This window comes from Rattus rattus, chromosome 2 (genome assembly GCF_011064425.1).
Source record: "Rattus rattus isolate New Zealand chromosome 2, Rrattus_CSIRO_v1, whole genome shotgun sequence".
Taxonomy (NCBI): domain Eukaryota; kingdom Metazoa; phylum Chordata; class Mammalia; order Rodentia; family Muridae; genus Rattus; species Rattus rattus.
In genome coordinates, this window is record NC_046155.1 from 124,858,766 (window position 1) to 124,873,824 (window position 15,059).

General features: G+C 38.7%; 1 protein-coding gene across 1 annotated transcript in view; it reads right to left on the reverse strand.

The window, feature by feature from the left end:
- Akap13 (A-kinase anchoring protein 13) overlaps positions 1 to 15,059 on the reverse strand; it is a 291,723-nt gene that overhangs the window by 54,792 nt on the left and 221,872 nt on the right. The window contains exons 12-15 of the mRNA XM_032895110.1: positions 11,305 to 11,370; positions 9,350 to 9,545; positions 7,291 to 7,399; positions 959 to 1,001 (exon numbers count right to left, since the gene is read on the reverse strand). Coding sequence (XP_032751001.1) covers positions 959 to 1,001; positions 7,291 to 7,399; positions 9,350 to 9,545; positions 11,305 to 11,370 — 414 coding nt within the window. The remainder of the gene's footprint in view (positions 1 to 958; positions 1,002 to 7,290; positions 7,400 to 9,349; positions 9,546 to 11,304; positions 11,371 to 15,059) is intronic.

Consider the following 15,059-nt stretch of genomic DNA (forward strand, 5'->3'; position numbering starts at 1 on the left):
TATGTGGAGCTTATAAAACAGAGATGTCCATTTTTAAGAGAAATGCATAAAACCCACTGCTTTTGAGAAAGAAAGATAAAGATTTGAAAGCACCATAAAGAGAAACACTCATTGGAAAGACTCTAGATCACAATCAAAACTAAAGTCTTTGTGAAAAAGGGGCAACCTAAACAAAATAATCAGAAATCCAGTGACACTAAATCACAATGTTTAATTTCAGAAACACAAAGAAGCATAAATGAGGAGTCAATGGGGATTTTGTGCATGTTGTCAAGTGAAAAATGTATTCATGGTGGAATGAAGTTCAGTGAGTGAACACTTACCTAGCATGCACAAATCCCTGGGTTGTTCCCCAGTATTAGGAAAGAGAGGGGGAGAGGAGGAAAAGGACAACCTCAGTTCTAATGTGCACAGGTATAGACTACACACAGCTTTCCTTTTGGAATGGGGATGGAACCCAGAGCTTCCTGCATGTTAAGCACAGCAACTGAATTATACCACCAACCCTCAACTTTAAAGGTTAAAATGACTAAGAAAATAAAAAGAATGCAAAAGTTTGCTTAGACACACCTGTATCTGTCTGTCTCTCTCTCTATATACATATATATGTATATGTATAACTCTATGGAGCAAAGTATTAAATTTATTCAAAATTGAAAATCTCCACAAGCCAAGCATATTTCAGTATATAATGTTAAATATAAGTATATTTTACATGATTAAAAGCAAATGATCACCTTTATAATAGAAAATATAAAGAATAAGAGGATAAAGTGATTGAGCAAAATTTAAAAGGCAATGCCTACATTGTAAAACACTTTCTAATGATTTCAAGTTTACCATTTAAGGAAGTCAGAATGTGGGTAAGCTCAAAGAACTTAGAGCACTTAATTACACATGGTAAGCTAGTTTGTATTGTCTTCATTTCACTTTGGGAAAGGGAGTAAGAAACTCTTACCTCTCTGTCAGGTTGGCACTGGCACTGTGGAAGGGCCGTGAATCTAGAAAAGCACCACAGAGGTAAAGTTAGCACACAAAGATCTTGTCCTGATGGTCAATGCTCCACCTAACAGTTCACAGGTAAGAAGCACAAAGTCCCTGAGAGTCAGTGCATGGGGCCTCTTCCTTACAAAGGTTAGGAGGAGGAGAAATTAAACTGGGAACCTTAGAATGGAAATACGCATAAATTATATTTGAAGAAAGTAAATTTAATTCAGGATCTGGGTAACTGAAAACATTAGTTGATATGTTTAAATACAGGTGAAGTACATTTATGTTTTTAAATGAATTCTCAGTTGCCATGGGCCATCCTTCTGAGACTTTGTCAAAGAATATAAAAGAAGAAAGCAAATGTTCCTTTTCCTACTCCTGATCCCATTTGTAAATGTGCTCAGTGGAATAGTGTAATGTTATGGGATAGCTTCCTGAGCACTCCTGGAAATAGATCAGTGAACCAGAGGGAGCAAAGTGCTGGCAAGAGAGCCCGGCCCTGCCTCTAGAGTGGGAAAGACTTCTCCAGATCAGCTCCTCAACTGTGAAGTGAGGGGAGCAGATGGCTAGGTCTTTTTCAAGTAGACAGCAATAAAATAAATGGGGCAGATTCATTCTTCCTTCCCTTAAGAGTCCCTTAAGTGACTAAAATTCCATGGCTAAGTGAGGTAGCAGGGTAGTAAGCAGAAAAAGGGAAGAATATTTCTCTATGAAACATATTAATGTGGGTAAATTAAGAGATATATGAATTAAGAATTACTATTAAAATAAGAAAGATTTGAACTACTATTGAGAATATAGAAGCGACCAAAGCTTCAAGCACAAAGGTGAATGGCTTTCAGTTTTTAATATGGCATTTATAGCTGGTACCTAACTACTGTATAACTGCTGTTATCATATGGAGAAAACACACACACTTTATTCTTTGAGGTCGGTTTTGAGAGTCTCTAGGGTTATTACGAATATAACTTGAATCTGAGAGAGATTTGAAGATGCTCCACAATGACAGTATCGGCATTTTAAGCTCTTTCAACCGCAAATCGGGTCCACATTTTAAATGTAAAGTTATAATTCTTACTAAGTAACTTCAACATTCAACTGGTAGGAATAAAGTACATGAACCATTAAAGGGATTCTTCACAATTCTGCTTTCCTGTACCTGACAACTTGGGGTTCTCCCATTACTTTCCCCATGTTTGAAACAGTGGCCTGGGAAGAAGTGCCAGCCTCCCTATTCTGCAGAATTTAGTCATGAGACTAAGCACTCGGACCTTTCATACATTAGTCCACTTTCAAACAAGACTGTTGACTAAAACAGTGGCTTTAGAGCTTTTCCAACTCCAGAGCCTTCAATGATCTAAGCATCCGACTCCCTTTGAACTGCCAGGACTGTACTGCACATTTAAGCAATGCACTAAGTTACCACTCTAGTAAACTATACAAAATAAAAGTCAGATTCACATTGCAGAAAAACATGAACTTGGCCAAGAAAACTAGCTACTGGTTGATTTCTGTGGAGTAAATGAAAACTAAATACATATGTGATTAGGTACCAAGAAAATCTATGGCAACAAATCTAAGAGTTCCCAATGTTTTTATTGCTGAAAAAGAATTTATTTTAGTTACTATGACTTCTTACATGTGGTTCTGGAGAAAAAAAATACAGATTAATTTACCACTGCCACCAAAATTATTGCCTCTGAAATTCCTGAAGTGTAGACACTTTAAGAGTATGAGATAACACGAGCCATCTCCATGACAAATTATAAACAGAAGAGAATAAACCTATCATTAACTCGTTAACCATTATTGCAGATAAATTACATTTGAACCATATTTTTAAACACAAAATAACATGGAGACCTATTCTACTATAGATCTAGAGATTTTGAGCTGCAACCATTGAGTAGACATATAATAAAATATATTGTATAGAACAAGAGTCTCATGGAGCATGGATGGTCTATACATTATTATAGCTTCCTAATTAATAAATTTGGGAAGTACAACATATTAAACATTGCCTTGGGCCTTTACAATGTATCTTTAACCATGTCTCTTAATGTATTTGACTACTTCCTCTTCATCAATCTCACTGGCATTTTTGGACTGAATGAACCATTTGAGAAATGCTAGATATCAAACTCTTTTGCTTGTATGTTTTTAAGATTCCAACTAGAGAAGTCCAGAGGGCCAGGAGAATGAATAAAAATAAGTAGCAGGGGTGGGGTGGGGAATTTGGGGAACCACTAGAAAGTTCTGGATGACAGGGATATGAAAGGCTCCCAGGACCCAATGAGGATGACATTAGCCAAATACCCAATAGCAGGGAGATAGAACCTGAAGATACCACCTCCAGTACACAGGTATGGCCCCCAGTGGAGGGATGGGGCTACCCACTCATCTAAAAAATTTTAACCCAGAACTGTTCCTGTCTAAAGGAAATCCAGGGACAAAAATGGAGCGGAAGCTGAAGGAAAGGCTACCCAGAGACTGCTCCACCATGAGATCCTCCCATCTGCATACATCAAACTATAACACTATTGCTGATGCCAAGATGTGCTTACAGACAGGAGCCTGGAATGGATGTCCTTTGAGACACTTTGCCAATACCTGACTAAGACAGATGCAGATAATCACAGCCAACCATTGGACTAAGCTGGGGACCCCAACAGCAGAGTCAGGGGGAGGGCTGAGGGGGATTGTGACACCATAGGAAGAACAAGAGTATCAATTAACCAGACCCCTCAGAGCTCTGAGGGACTAATCCACCAACGAAGAGTGGTTTAGTCCTTCATGGATCACGGGCTGATCATGGCTCCTGATACATATGTAGCAGAGGACTGCCCCATCTGGCATCTGTTGGGGGGGTAGGAGGGATCACTTGATCCTGTGGAGCCTTGATGTCCCAGAGAAGGGGGATGCTAGAGGGATGAGGCAGGAGTGTGTGGGTGAGCACCCTCTGAGAGGCAAAGGGGAAGGGGAGACAGTGAGGGATTCGTGGAGGGGAGACGGGAAAGGGGGATAACAACTGAAATGTAAACATATAAAATGATTAATAAAAAGATTCCACTGAGACTAGTAATGTTCTGGGATTACAGTTTGTTCACAGAGATAAGAAAGTTTACTGAGGTTTTGGTTTCTTACCACAACCTGGCTGTTTTTCTATAGTACTACACCAATACTTTGGATTAAAGAGATTTGAGAATTTCTGAACACTATAAGGTGAAGCTGAATTTTGCAGCTTTCTTCCTACCACAGGGGAGAAAATGTAAATATCTCACTGTTTGACAAGTGTCTTAATAGTGAAAATCTTTTCCTGCCACTATGCTCTTCCTCTATCCTTTCACCAGCCAAGTGGTATCTAAGAGCTACTTAGTCACTCAAAAGTACCTTTAGATCCTCACAGCACTCCTCATTTGGGCTTCGTTGAACTTCAACTTCTCTCCTGAAGTCACTAGTCTGAACCAGCTACAGTGCAAACCCCACAAAAGCCTTCAATTGACCTGCAAGATTTTTCTTCCCAACATCATTTCCATCATGGTTGATCTGAAATGTTTTCATTTACATGCTTCTACTGCCATTGGGAAGAAAACTCAAATCCTCAGTTTCGATTTCCATATATCAATTTCTAATTTCTTTTGGTCTGAACTGTGTTCAACTTCTAAGTTCTGATAATTCCAGAACAGTGAATGTTCTTTTTATTTGTTTCATTTATTACTTTCTATTAGATTCAACTTGTTCTCTTATCTGTAAATTGTAAATATAGCCAAGAAAAAAAAAAACTATCAGTAAGTTCATCCTTTTCCACCATTGTCTAGTCTGGCACACAGCAAAGAGTTGGTTCCCAAATAAGGACTGGAAAATAGATACATCAATTTTCCTTCTATCATTTGGGAACCCTAAGGCCCTAAATCAGATCAAAGATTTGCCCTGTACCTAATATGAAAGCTACAACAACCACATCAGATTATAAAGTTGAGCTTCCACCAATGAGGTGCAATGAGATGCCCTCCCCCCAAGTCCCCTTTGCTTGCCCAGGCTAGGTCACTGTTCTCATTTGTAAAAATAAACTGTTCTTGCTGAAACTTTCGCTCTGCTTGTCTATGTGGCACCAGAAACATTTTTCCCATTAATTTTTTCCAACATGATAGTCAATGGTCTTGTTTCCAAAAGTGCTTAAATTACAGATAGGGAAAAAAAGACATTGGCACTACTTTGGGCACTGTGAACCACAGATCTCTACACCCATTATACAGAAGGAAATATACTAATGACTTTAATTCTCATTAAAAGCACACGCACAGCACATCATTCTTACTTAACAGCTGAAGTGACTGAGGGTAAAGGGTTTCTATAACAGCCATCCATTCATCATTGTATATGTGCTTACATGAAACATCTGTTTAACTACCTTATGAAAAACTGACTACAAACCGAGTGTGATGGTGTATGCCTATAATCTCACAACTCGGGAGGTGGGGGGCCTCACGCATGCTCAACAGGAACTGAACAGCAGGTCTAACTACCCTTAAAGCATGTGTGTGTGTGTATTTATGTTCAGGTGTGTACACACAGGAAACCAGAAGAGAGAGTCAGGGTCTCCTTGAACCTGGACTTCATGTTCCTTAGCTAGGCTGAAAGGCAGCAAGCTCTAGTGGTCCTCCTGCCTCCCACAAGCCCCCAGAGCCTGCTGGGGTCACAGAAAAGCCCAGCTTGTTATGTAGACACTGGGATCTGTAACCAAACAAGAGAATCATCCTTTGTGCCATAACTCTGTGAAAATCTGTTAAGATTAAACATCCAGTTAGCCAAGATATAAGACAAAACTCATTAATGAAGGGCAGCTACAGAAGTCTCCAGATCTTTTGAATTAAATTTTAAGAGGACACTGAAAAGACACCAGAAGCTTGTGCTTAGTTTCCAGAATACCCAACCCTATAGTGAAGGATATGTGCATAACTCCCTTTTAGACTCAATCTTTGCACCATGATTGTACACTGAAATTATGCACTGAAAAACAATTTTAAAACAGGTTCCTTGAGCTAGACAGATGGCTCATGGCTAAGAGCAATGGCTGTTCTTCCATATAACCTGGGCTTGATTTCCAGTACCCACATGGTAACTCACAGCAGTGACTTCAGTTCCAGAGGTGCCAGTGCCCTCTTCTGGACTGAGCACGGCACATATGTGGTGCCGATGTAGATGGAGGTAAAACATCCATATGCATTACATACAAATAAATCTTAATAATAAAAAGAAGGTTTCTTAAGCAAACAAGTTGGTGACATTTATACAATTAAAATGCTCGTAAGCATTTTATATGCACACATGCCTTATGTTTATAAATCTCATGTGTCAATATACCCTTGACAGCCAATTGACCTGCATTTAAAAGTTTTTTTTTTTTTTTTTGGAGCTGGGGACCGAACCCGGGGGCCTTGGCTTGCTAGGCAAGCGCTCTCACATTTGAGCTAAATCCCCAACTCCTGCACAAAGTTTTAATAGTCGTTTTCAGACTTATTCCTCCTGTACTTGCTTAAGTAAAAATGTTCTTCAGCTCTGTCTCTTGAGCCTGGCATTTCTGAGTGCTCAGACCAGTTTGTCTTCTATGAAGTTTAGCAGAGGCAACATCACTTAAAAAAATATTTCCAGATTTAAGGAGCCTACTGTGACATAAATACTCATTTTAATATCTGCTCTTGGATAGGATCCTGGATGCAGGAAAAGGTGATAAAAACTGAATTGTGTCTATGTTAGATTAATTTGACCAGGATTAATTTCCTGATTCAGATAATTATGATAATACAGAAAGAGTATCTTTGTTTTTTAAGAAACATATTAAATTATTTAGGGGTACAGAAACCTACATTCTGAAAGGGAGAGATAAAGAAAGGGAGTAGTCTGGAAAAATATGAATTATTGTAACATTTGGTGATTTGAGGGAAGAATACACAAATTCTTTATTCTATTTCCACCACGTATTATTCTTGCTAGGTATTTCTCCAGTGAGAGTCATTTTACCCATTTTCAAGTCCGAAATTATTTCAAGAACCTTTTGAAAAATAGTGTCATATTTAAACACCACAATATAATGAATGTAATATGTGCATAAAAGAGATTTTTACATAGCAAGAGGAAGAGCTAAAAACTGATTATCTTAGCAGTTATGGTTAAGTATAAAGACAGTCAAAAGAAGAAGCAGACATATTCTAGAAGTTAATAAGATCCCAAAGTAAGAAAATATGATAGGAAAATAGGTTAAGATATACTTTTATTTTAAAAAAGCAGTATACTCACTGTCTAATCCAGGATGACTGATTGTCATTAATGAGATGGATTTTGTCAATGGAGAAGAAATAGCTGATGTACAGTAGTTAAATCCCTGTTGTTTAGACCTGTAACATGTCTACAAAAAAAAAAATGAAGAATGAGTTCATTTTCATATATTTAGACATGTGCGGAATTTACACTGACCCGATTAGTGAAGGACGAAGGGCAATCCAGTCTGCCTCTGCCACTTAGCTGTTACTCAGCTTCTAAGAAGTTGCTCAGCTTTTCTAAGCCTCCCATTTCCACCTGGAACTGGTGAGCAGTCACCATTTACAGTGGGTTCCACCCCTCGGAGGATTTAATAACGTTTCAAATTGAGAAAGTACTCAGTAGGTACCTGCTGGACACACAAGTTACTTCACCAGATGTAACAAACTACAGCGAGCACCGCTCCTTTTAAAGATCAGAACAGCCTCACAGATTGACAGTGACTATGCTTATGTTGTTATTCTGATTATAAGGACTTGGAAACTGAGATGTGAGCAGAAAGCCTTTCAAGAGCATCAGCAAAGCAGCAGTGCATCGGGGAAGAGGCGAAATCTCTCTCACTTCCTCTTAGACTGACTGTACGTGAACACAGGGTGACTGCAGTTTAGTAACTTCCTCAGTAGAGTTACTGGCAACTTAAAACCATAGCATTTTAAAGCCATGTAGCCCACACAAAAGCAGAGGCTCTTTCTTAAGATCCCTGAAGGAACCATTGTTACTTCTGGTGACAAGGGACTCACACCTCTTTCCTTTTGAGACAGCTCACTCGAATACTCTCACAAGATGGAATCTGCCTCTTTATGACTCACACGAGTTGAAAGAGACGCTGAACATCTACTCCTAGCATGCACTCACTCATTTGGGCCGAAGATTTCTGATTATTTAGAGCTTGTTCCATGTGTAACCATGGAATCTGAGGCAAACAGTTGCTATGTTTCAAATACAACTGTGAGGTCTGAAAAATGACCTCAGAGAACAGCAGACTTTTAAGAGGAAGTTGACTGCAGGCAACTGGTCTAGATCAGAAAGATACATGTAGCACAACACCCACACTGAGGTTGTGTACAAGAGGAACTAAAGGTAAGATGACAGTTCTATGACGACTGTGCATAGCACAGCACACCATGGCACAAAAATGCTGATATTTCTCTAGAAGTGTTGACTTTATCTAGAGAAAGATTAAATCAGAAAGACAGCAATGATAATCAGTATCATTTACTAAAAGACAGAGTCATTTGTCAAATTTCTCAGAAAAGGCCACACAAACAGCATTAAGAAAGTGAAAATATTCTCACTGAAAAGTGTCACGGGAAGGGAGCGCCTGTCACCCAGTCCTAGCTAAATGTTACGCAGCATTAGACAACTCACTAATGGGGCATGAAGTGTTCACAGCTAAGGGGGGATCAACAGGCATTTCTTGAGCAGTTTGATTGAGACAAAGACTGTATTTTCTCTAGAAAATAACCTTGGGGCATGGGATTTCAGATTGCTAAATTTAATAATGACATGCAGTATACCTTAAAACAAAATTTTCAATTATCTGAATACTTTTCCAATCTTAAAACATTTGCTGTGATGGAATATTTAAATCTGTATAGATTAATGTATCCCTTTAAATATTATTTTATATTTATTTTTTGTACAGAGTGTTTTATCTGAATATATGTATGTATACTACGTTCATGTCTGGTGCCCCTAGAGATCAGGAGAAGGTATTAGATCCTTGGAACTGGAGTCATGGACGGCTGCGAGCCACTATATCTGGGTGCTGGGAACCAAATGCCGGTCCTCGGCAACAGCAGAGCGGTTCAGTGTTCTTAACCAGGAGCCTTCTCTCTAGACCAACTGATACATTCTTAAATATTCATGCTTAGTTTTAAAAATGTGCTATTGTTAGGACTGCGGATACGATTTAATAGGTAATTAATCACAGTACTAGTATTTCCTAGTGTAATAAAAAACATAAAAATGAGGCCATATTTGGGGGTAATACTTCATTACCACACCCATTAGCAATGCATACCTGTTTCAGCCTTACCTGCTGGTCAAACATCCTATGGTGCTGTCTCTGGTCCGGCTCCAGGTGTTCTTCTGAAAGCGACATCAAAGAGCTCCTCTGCTCCTCACCACTGAAAGGGTTTCTGAGCTCGCTGGAGTTTGCAGAGCTTATTTCTAGAGATGAGGATGGCTTATTTCCAACACCACCTCCTCCTGTCAAGCCTTCCAGACTGAAACTGAACACAGAGCACAAGAGTTCAATCCTCTTTAAAGGTCTCAGAACGGGAGGATACAAATATCCCTCTAACTCGTATATTTATTTGTTTCAATATTCAAAGTATCTATAAGAAGAATACAGAGCAGATAAGTACCGCTCATCTTCCCCCCAGTGGTATTGGATGCTGAGAAAGAACACCAGACACGTTTATTTCCCTACCTCATTCAACTTCTCTAACGTTGAATCGGATACCATCATTTTCTCAGCTGTATATTTTTCAATATACCATATGTACAGACCATATTTATCTTATCATATATACGTGTGAATGCTTTTATTAATGTGATAAAAGCAATCTTTCCAGAATCCGACTCATCTAGTGCCAAATGTCACAAAGCACAAGCATAAGGAGTTTTGAGAGTGGCGAGTGAGTGACTTGGCTGTGTGCTCACCATGTGGACCTTGGTAAACCTATACTCAGTTATATTCTCATTGACCCTGACAACCCTCTGGGTACACTTCAACCTGGAAAACCCTGGTTTCACTAATGAGCAATACCATCTGTGCATACCTGGCTGGATGAGGGCTTAGTGAGACTCATCAGCCGCAGAGAGACAAATAGAACACTGGGGTATACATGCTGAGAAAGGTAAGAGGGTTTGGAATTTTTTTTTTTTTCGGAGCTGAGAACCGAACCGAGGGCCTTGCGCTCTCTAGGCAAGTGCTCTACCACTGAGCTAAATCCCCAACCCCGAGGGTTTGGAATTTTAACAGGGAGTTCTGAGGTACGGATTCTGTGGTTACTTTCTGTAAGTAAGGTGGAAGAGGAAGGCTATCTGTCTACCTTTTTTGGAGCTGCTAACTAGAATAATGCACACATCAGCTATAACTACACTGAAAGAACTTCTTTGAAAGAAGAATACAGCTACAGCTGAATGTGTTCCCAGCAACCAGCTAGAATTTTATTTGGATGTATACTGAAGCTATCTAGTTACCTCTGTTCTGGGAAAATTGTACAATTAATTGCTACAGTTAAGTTCATATATGCCAGCCCCAAAGGGTTATTTATTTCTTCATAAGTTACTTATGAACTGAAGCCATACCCCACTATTTCTCTAGTGGGTAAACTATTAACACATTTGTTGTTTTTATTTCAATATGACAAGAGAAGTCATAATGAACTGCAACTAAATGTCTCTGTAGAACCATTTTTAACACCAGGCATAAGAAGAAAGTTTGGCTAAGTTAAGAAAATTTAGTTTTCCACTGTGTATATCTAAAAAGCCTGAGAAACCTGATCTATGCTTACCACAAAAACTTAATCCTGAAAACATTTTAATAATTAAATCTAGCTGCCTAACTCAAAGACAAATAGGAAATGATGAGGCATCTAAACTCAGACCCTAAATGTAGGACTTGAAAGTATAATAGAAACCAGGGCCTATTAGCTGTTTTGATTCATTGTTTCTTAAGAACCTGGGAACTTTGAAAGACCAAAACAAAGGCAAGGGCTTACAGCATAGAGACAAGGTTCATGCAGAGACCACAGCAAGCTACCGCTACTTGAGAGAAACGAAGCAGCAGTGGGGACTGTTCCTAGGCCGCAGTCCTTTGGTTGGGCTAGTGGTGTCCACAGCGAAGGCGGCAGCAGTATGCTATGCTTACAAATATTGCAGGCTGCCCATGTGCATTCCAGCCACAGAGAAGCCAGCTACAGCCCAAAGCCAGAGTCTTACTTTATGGTTCCTGGTTTGGTGGCTGGACATGAAATACTATACCTTCTGATATTAAAGTCAGCATTCAGGGCAGCCGAGTACTGCACACCAGAGGGACACCAGCTCATACTGGAGATGACATCAAAGGCAGAAACAAGAAATGGAGGGAGAAAAGAGGAAATAGGTTTGGGTTATTCAGTTTAAAAAGAAAGGACATAGAGGTAGACTTATGTAATCATCAAAAAACAAAAAAACAAAAAAACAACACACACACACACACACACAAAACAAAACGGAATGTAACACTGAGAATTTAGAGGAAGACTAGAAAAAGAACCACAGGAATTTAATACTGTCCAGTTGATGTCCACTCAGACATTGTTTTGGGAAAGATCATGTGAGCTCTTTATGGGATAACTGCTCCAAGTGAAACTTAAGAATTTCTTCTACCAATCCCTTGGCAAAAGCTGCACCTGACTGCGGCCCCCTCAGCAGACATTCCTAGAGAAGCTCCTGATTCCACCACTGTGGTCTTGTCTTTGTATCCATCCCCGCTCCCACATGCTTCGACTCACGGTAGTCACTCCTGGGCCTGAACGGAAACAGCTCAGAGGCCTCACTGAGAAACCCATATTTTTCCTGTACATTCCCGTTAAGGATCCAGATAAGCCTGGCCATTTATGACTCTTATACAATAGTCAACTCATAGTTCTTTTCTAGAAGCTGTTCACTAGGTTTTTCTGCTTAAAATAAGCAGACTTATTTTTCTAGCGTTCTATTGCATTAAGATGGAAAGGTTTTTTTAAATTTTAATTTTGTATTTATTTTCCCCAAGATTAAAAAAAATCCATTTGGTCTCCTGTTTCCTTGTTTATCTTATGCAATATAGCAGGGGAGGAAAATCTAGGGTGGAAAGGTTAAATAAATACAGCAGGCAAAAAAGTAACCAAATTATATTCAATGGTACTCTGTGCCTAGAACTTTAACAGAGGCCAGGACCCTTGCTTGCTTATCTATTTAATTCCTTGAGACACATGCCCAAGGTGTAGTCCTAGGTCACAAGTTTTGATTAACAAGTATTATCACCTAAAAAAATACTGCTTTGGGGGCCTTAAAATTCCAAGTCTATGCTTCTGTCTTAAAATAACAATAGCAAAGACAACCAAGAGCTCCCGACAAGAGTTAAAGCACTTCTGTAGACAGCTGACCCATTCACTGGTCTAACCCTAAGCTCTAACAACTTTGATTGGTGGACAAGACATTGGGCAGAGGAAAGGAGAGAGGAGATGGCGGGATGCTGTGACAGTTTCCTCTACAGTTGCTCCAAACAGAACGACAAATTTCAGATCTGATTTAAATAAACGGTGTTAAGTCTCAAATAAGGAAAAGGAGAAATATAGTTTAAGGCATCTCTCATCTGAGATAAAGGATTAGACTAACTCAAACTTATTTGTATGAGCAGAAGTAAAACAATTTACAAACATTCATAAGGCTCAGAAGTCCATTCTTTGAAGTTATTAGTTTTTTAAGGAAGAGTCAAAGACTCTTCTTTTTAAAAAAAGATTTATTTTATGTATGTGAGTACACTGTAGCTGTTTTCAGACACACCAGAGGGCACCAGACTCATTACAGATGGTTGTGAGCCACCATGTGTTTGCTGGGAATTGAACTCAGGACTTCTGGAAGAGCAGTCAGTGCTCTTAACTCCTGAGCCATCTCTCCAGCCCTAGTTTTTAAATTTCCAATTGGATACCTAAGTATCTGCTTTCACTACCCACCGCTCCACTGACAGGGTTTCTTTGTGTAGCTCTGCCTGTCCTGGAACTTGCTCTATAGAGAAAGTTGCTCTTGAACTCAGAGACCTACCTGCTTCTGCCTCCCTAATGCTCGAATTAAAAGTGTGCACCACAAGCTTGGCTCTATTTCTTATTAAAAACAGAAAATCATTAACTTAGTAGACACTGTCAAATTATAATTCTTAAAAATAAAAATGATCTCTTTGTAGTTTTAAATATTTCCTCTACTCTAAGACCATGATGATACTGTGAGAAGTATTTAAGATGCAGAACAGGAAGGGGAAAAACAGTTATACAAATTTCACAGGATCCAGCAAGTTGCAAATGATCTAAGTCTTCACTGACTTTTTTCTTAATTAAAATGTATGTCTAAGTGTCTCCAAAATCATAAGGTTCTTTGACTCTGAAATTTAGTAAGTCCAGTTTACTTTGGAGAACAAATTTCTTCTTTAATACTTGTTAAAATGTTTCGGTTTTATAAGTTTGATTATGAATCATGTTCTTCCTACAAAAATAATTCTCACTGAGGGGCTACTATAAGCTCAAGTCATAACATCTAATGTGTGAGCTTGGGCTGCAGTGCAGTGACCTGTCACCTTCACTGTATAATCAAGTGTGCGCCTCTGTTAGCTCGGAATGCAGAGCTCTGCCTGAGAGCAACAGTACATTTGTAAAGGGTTTAGATTCTTTCTACTGAGAAAGGCATTTAACAACCTGTTCTCCTGAAGAACAACATAATATCATGCACAATCATTTGTGGGTCATGAAAATGTCAGAATTTCCCCTAAAATATGGAATTAAAGGATACAGCTGAAAATGATAAAGAAGAAAGATTACTATTTTTCCTTTCTCACAAATAGATAAAAGTATATTTACAAATGTCTCTTTGTGAGGAATTAACAATAAAAGACTTATACTTCTGATTTCTGCACAATTTTTTAAGCAATGGAAGAAAAATCAGCAACAGCTCTATAAAACAAGTCTTTGAAACATGAAGCAACTGAGCATGTTTTAAATAAATATGGCTTCTTAGCTTACAAATATTAGCTTTATTTTTTACTTGATAGATATATAACATAGAAAAAGCCCTTGAATTCACCTAGAAGGCTTTCTGAGCCAGTGTGTGTGTATGCTTTAAATTACCACTAGAAAAAGAGATTTACTTTATTGTAAAGAAACTATTTGCTGTTATATGGGCACAGCAGTTAATAAACACCTATATTTTATTTGACTGCATCAGAAATAGATGTTTACAAATGTGGTCCAATCATGGTAAGCAGATGAGATGCTTGTTAGTACATGCTCAGAGATGACATGGTTAGTTCAATTCAGTGAACTTGTACCTTCTCCTATGAATGGGAGGTCTCCTGACAACATGCCCAAGAACTTGCATTGAACTGAAAATGAATGATGGAAGAGGTCAGTAATGGAGGTGAACCATGACTTGCAAATGTGTAAAACAGAGCTCACACTGAGAAGAAACAATCCCAGAGACAAACAGCACGGCAGGGAAGAATCTGAAAGACTGGCACCATAAAAATATCAGAACCCAGAATGCCTGGCAAAAAGGTCATTTTTGTTACCTTGGTACTCCAAGTAGTTAATTAGTTATCTTATTCAAAACATTAAAAGGGGTTTCCTTCAGGCTTTAAAATTTAGTAACAAAAATATACAAGTAATAGTATGCAAATTAGTCAAACTAATATAGAGGTAAAACCTAACTACTACCCCACTGCATCTCAAGGTATTAAAACAGCACTAGACAATCCTTTACACTAAGCTCAAACGAGCATGATATATAGGCTTAAAGTGCAACAGGTAACAGGGCAAGATCGCCATTTAACCTTGGTGAGTCTTTAAATCTGCCTTCGATTTCTTCATCTGAGCTACATGGTTTAAATATATACACCTCTGCCATCAGTCATCACAAACATATCTATAGTGAGCTTTGTAGAAAAATGGATGTTTACAAAACAAATTCCCATTCCCTGATCAGTCCTTCATCATCTAAGACAGGGATGT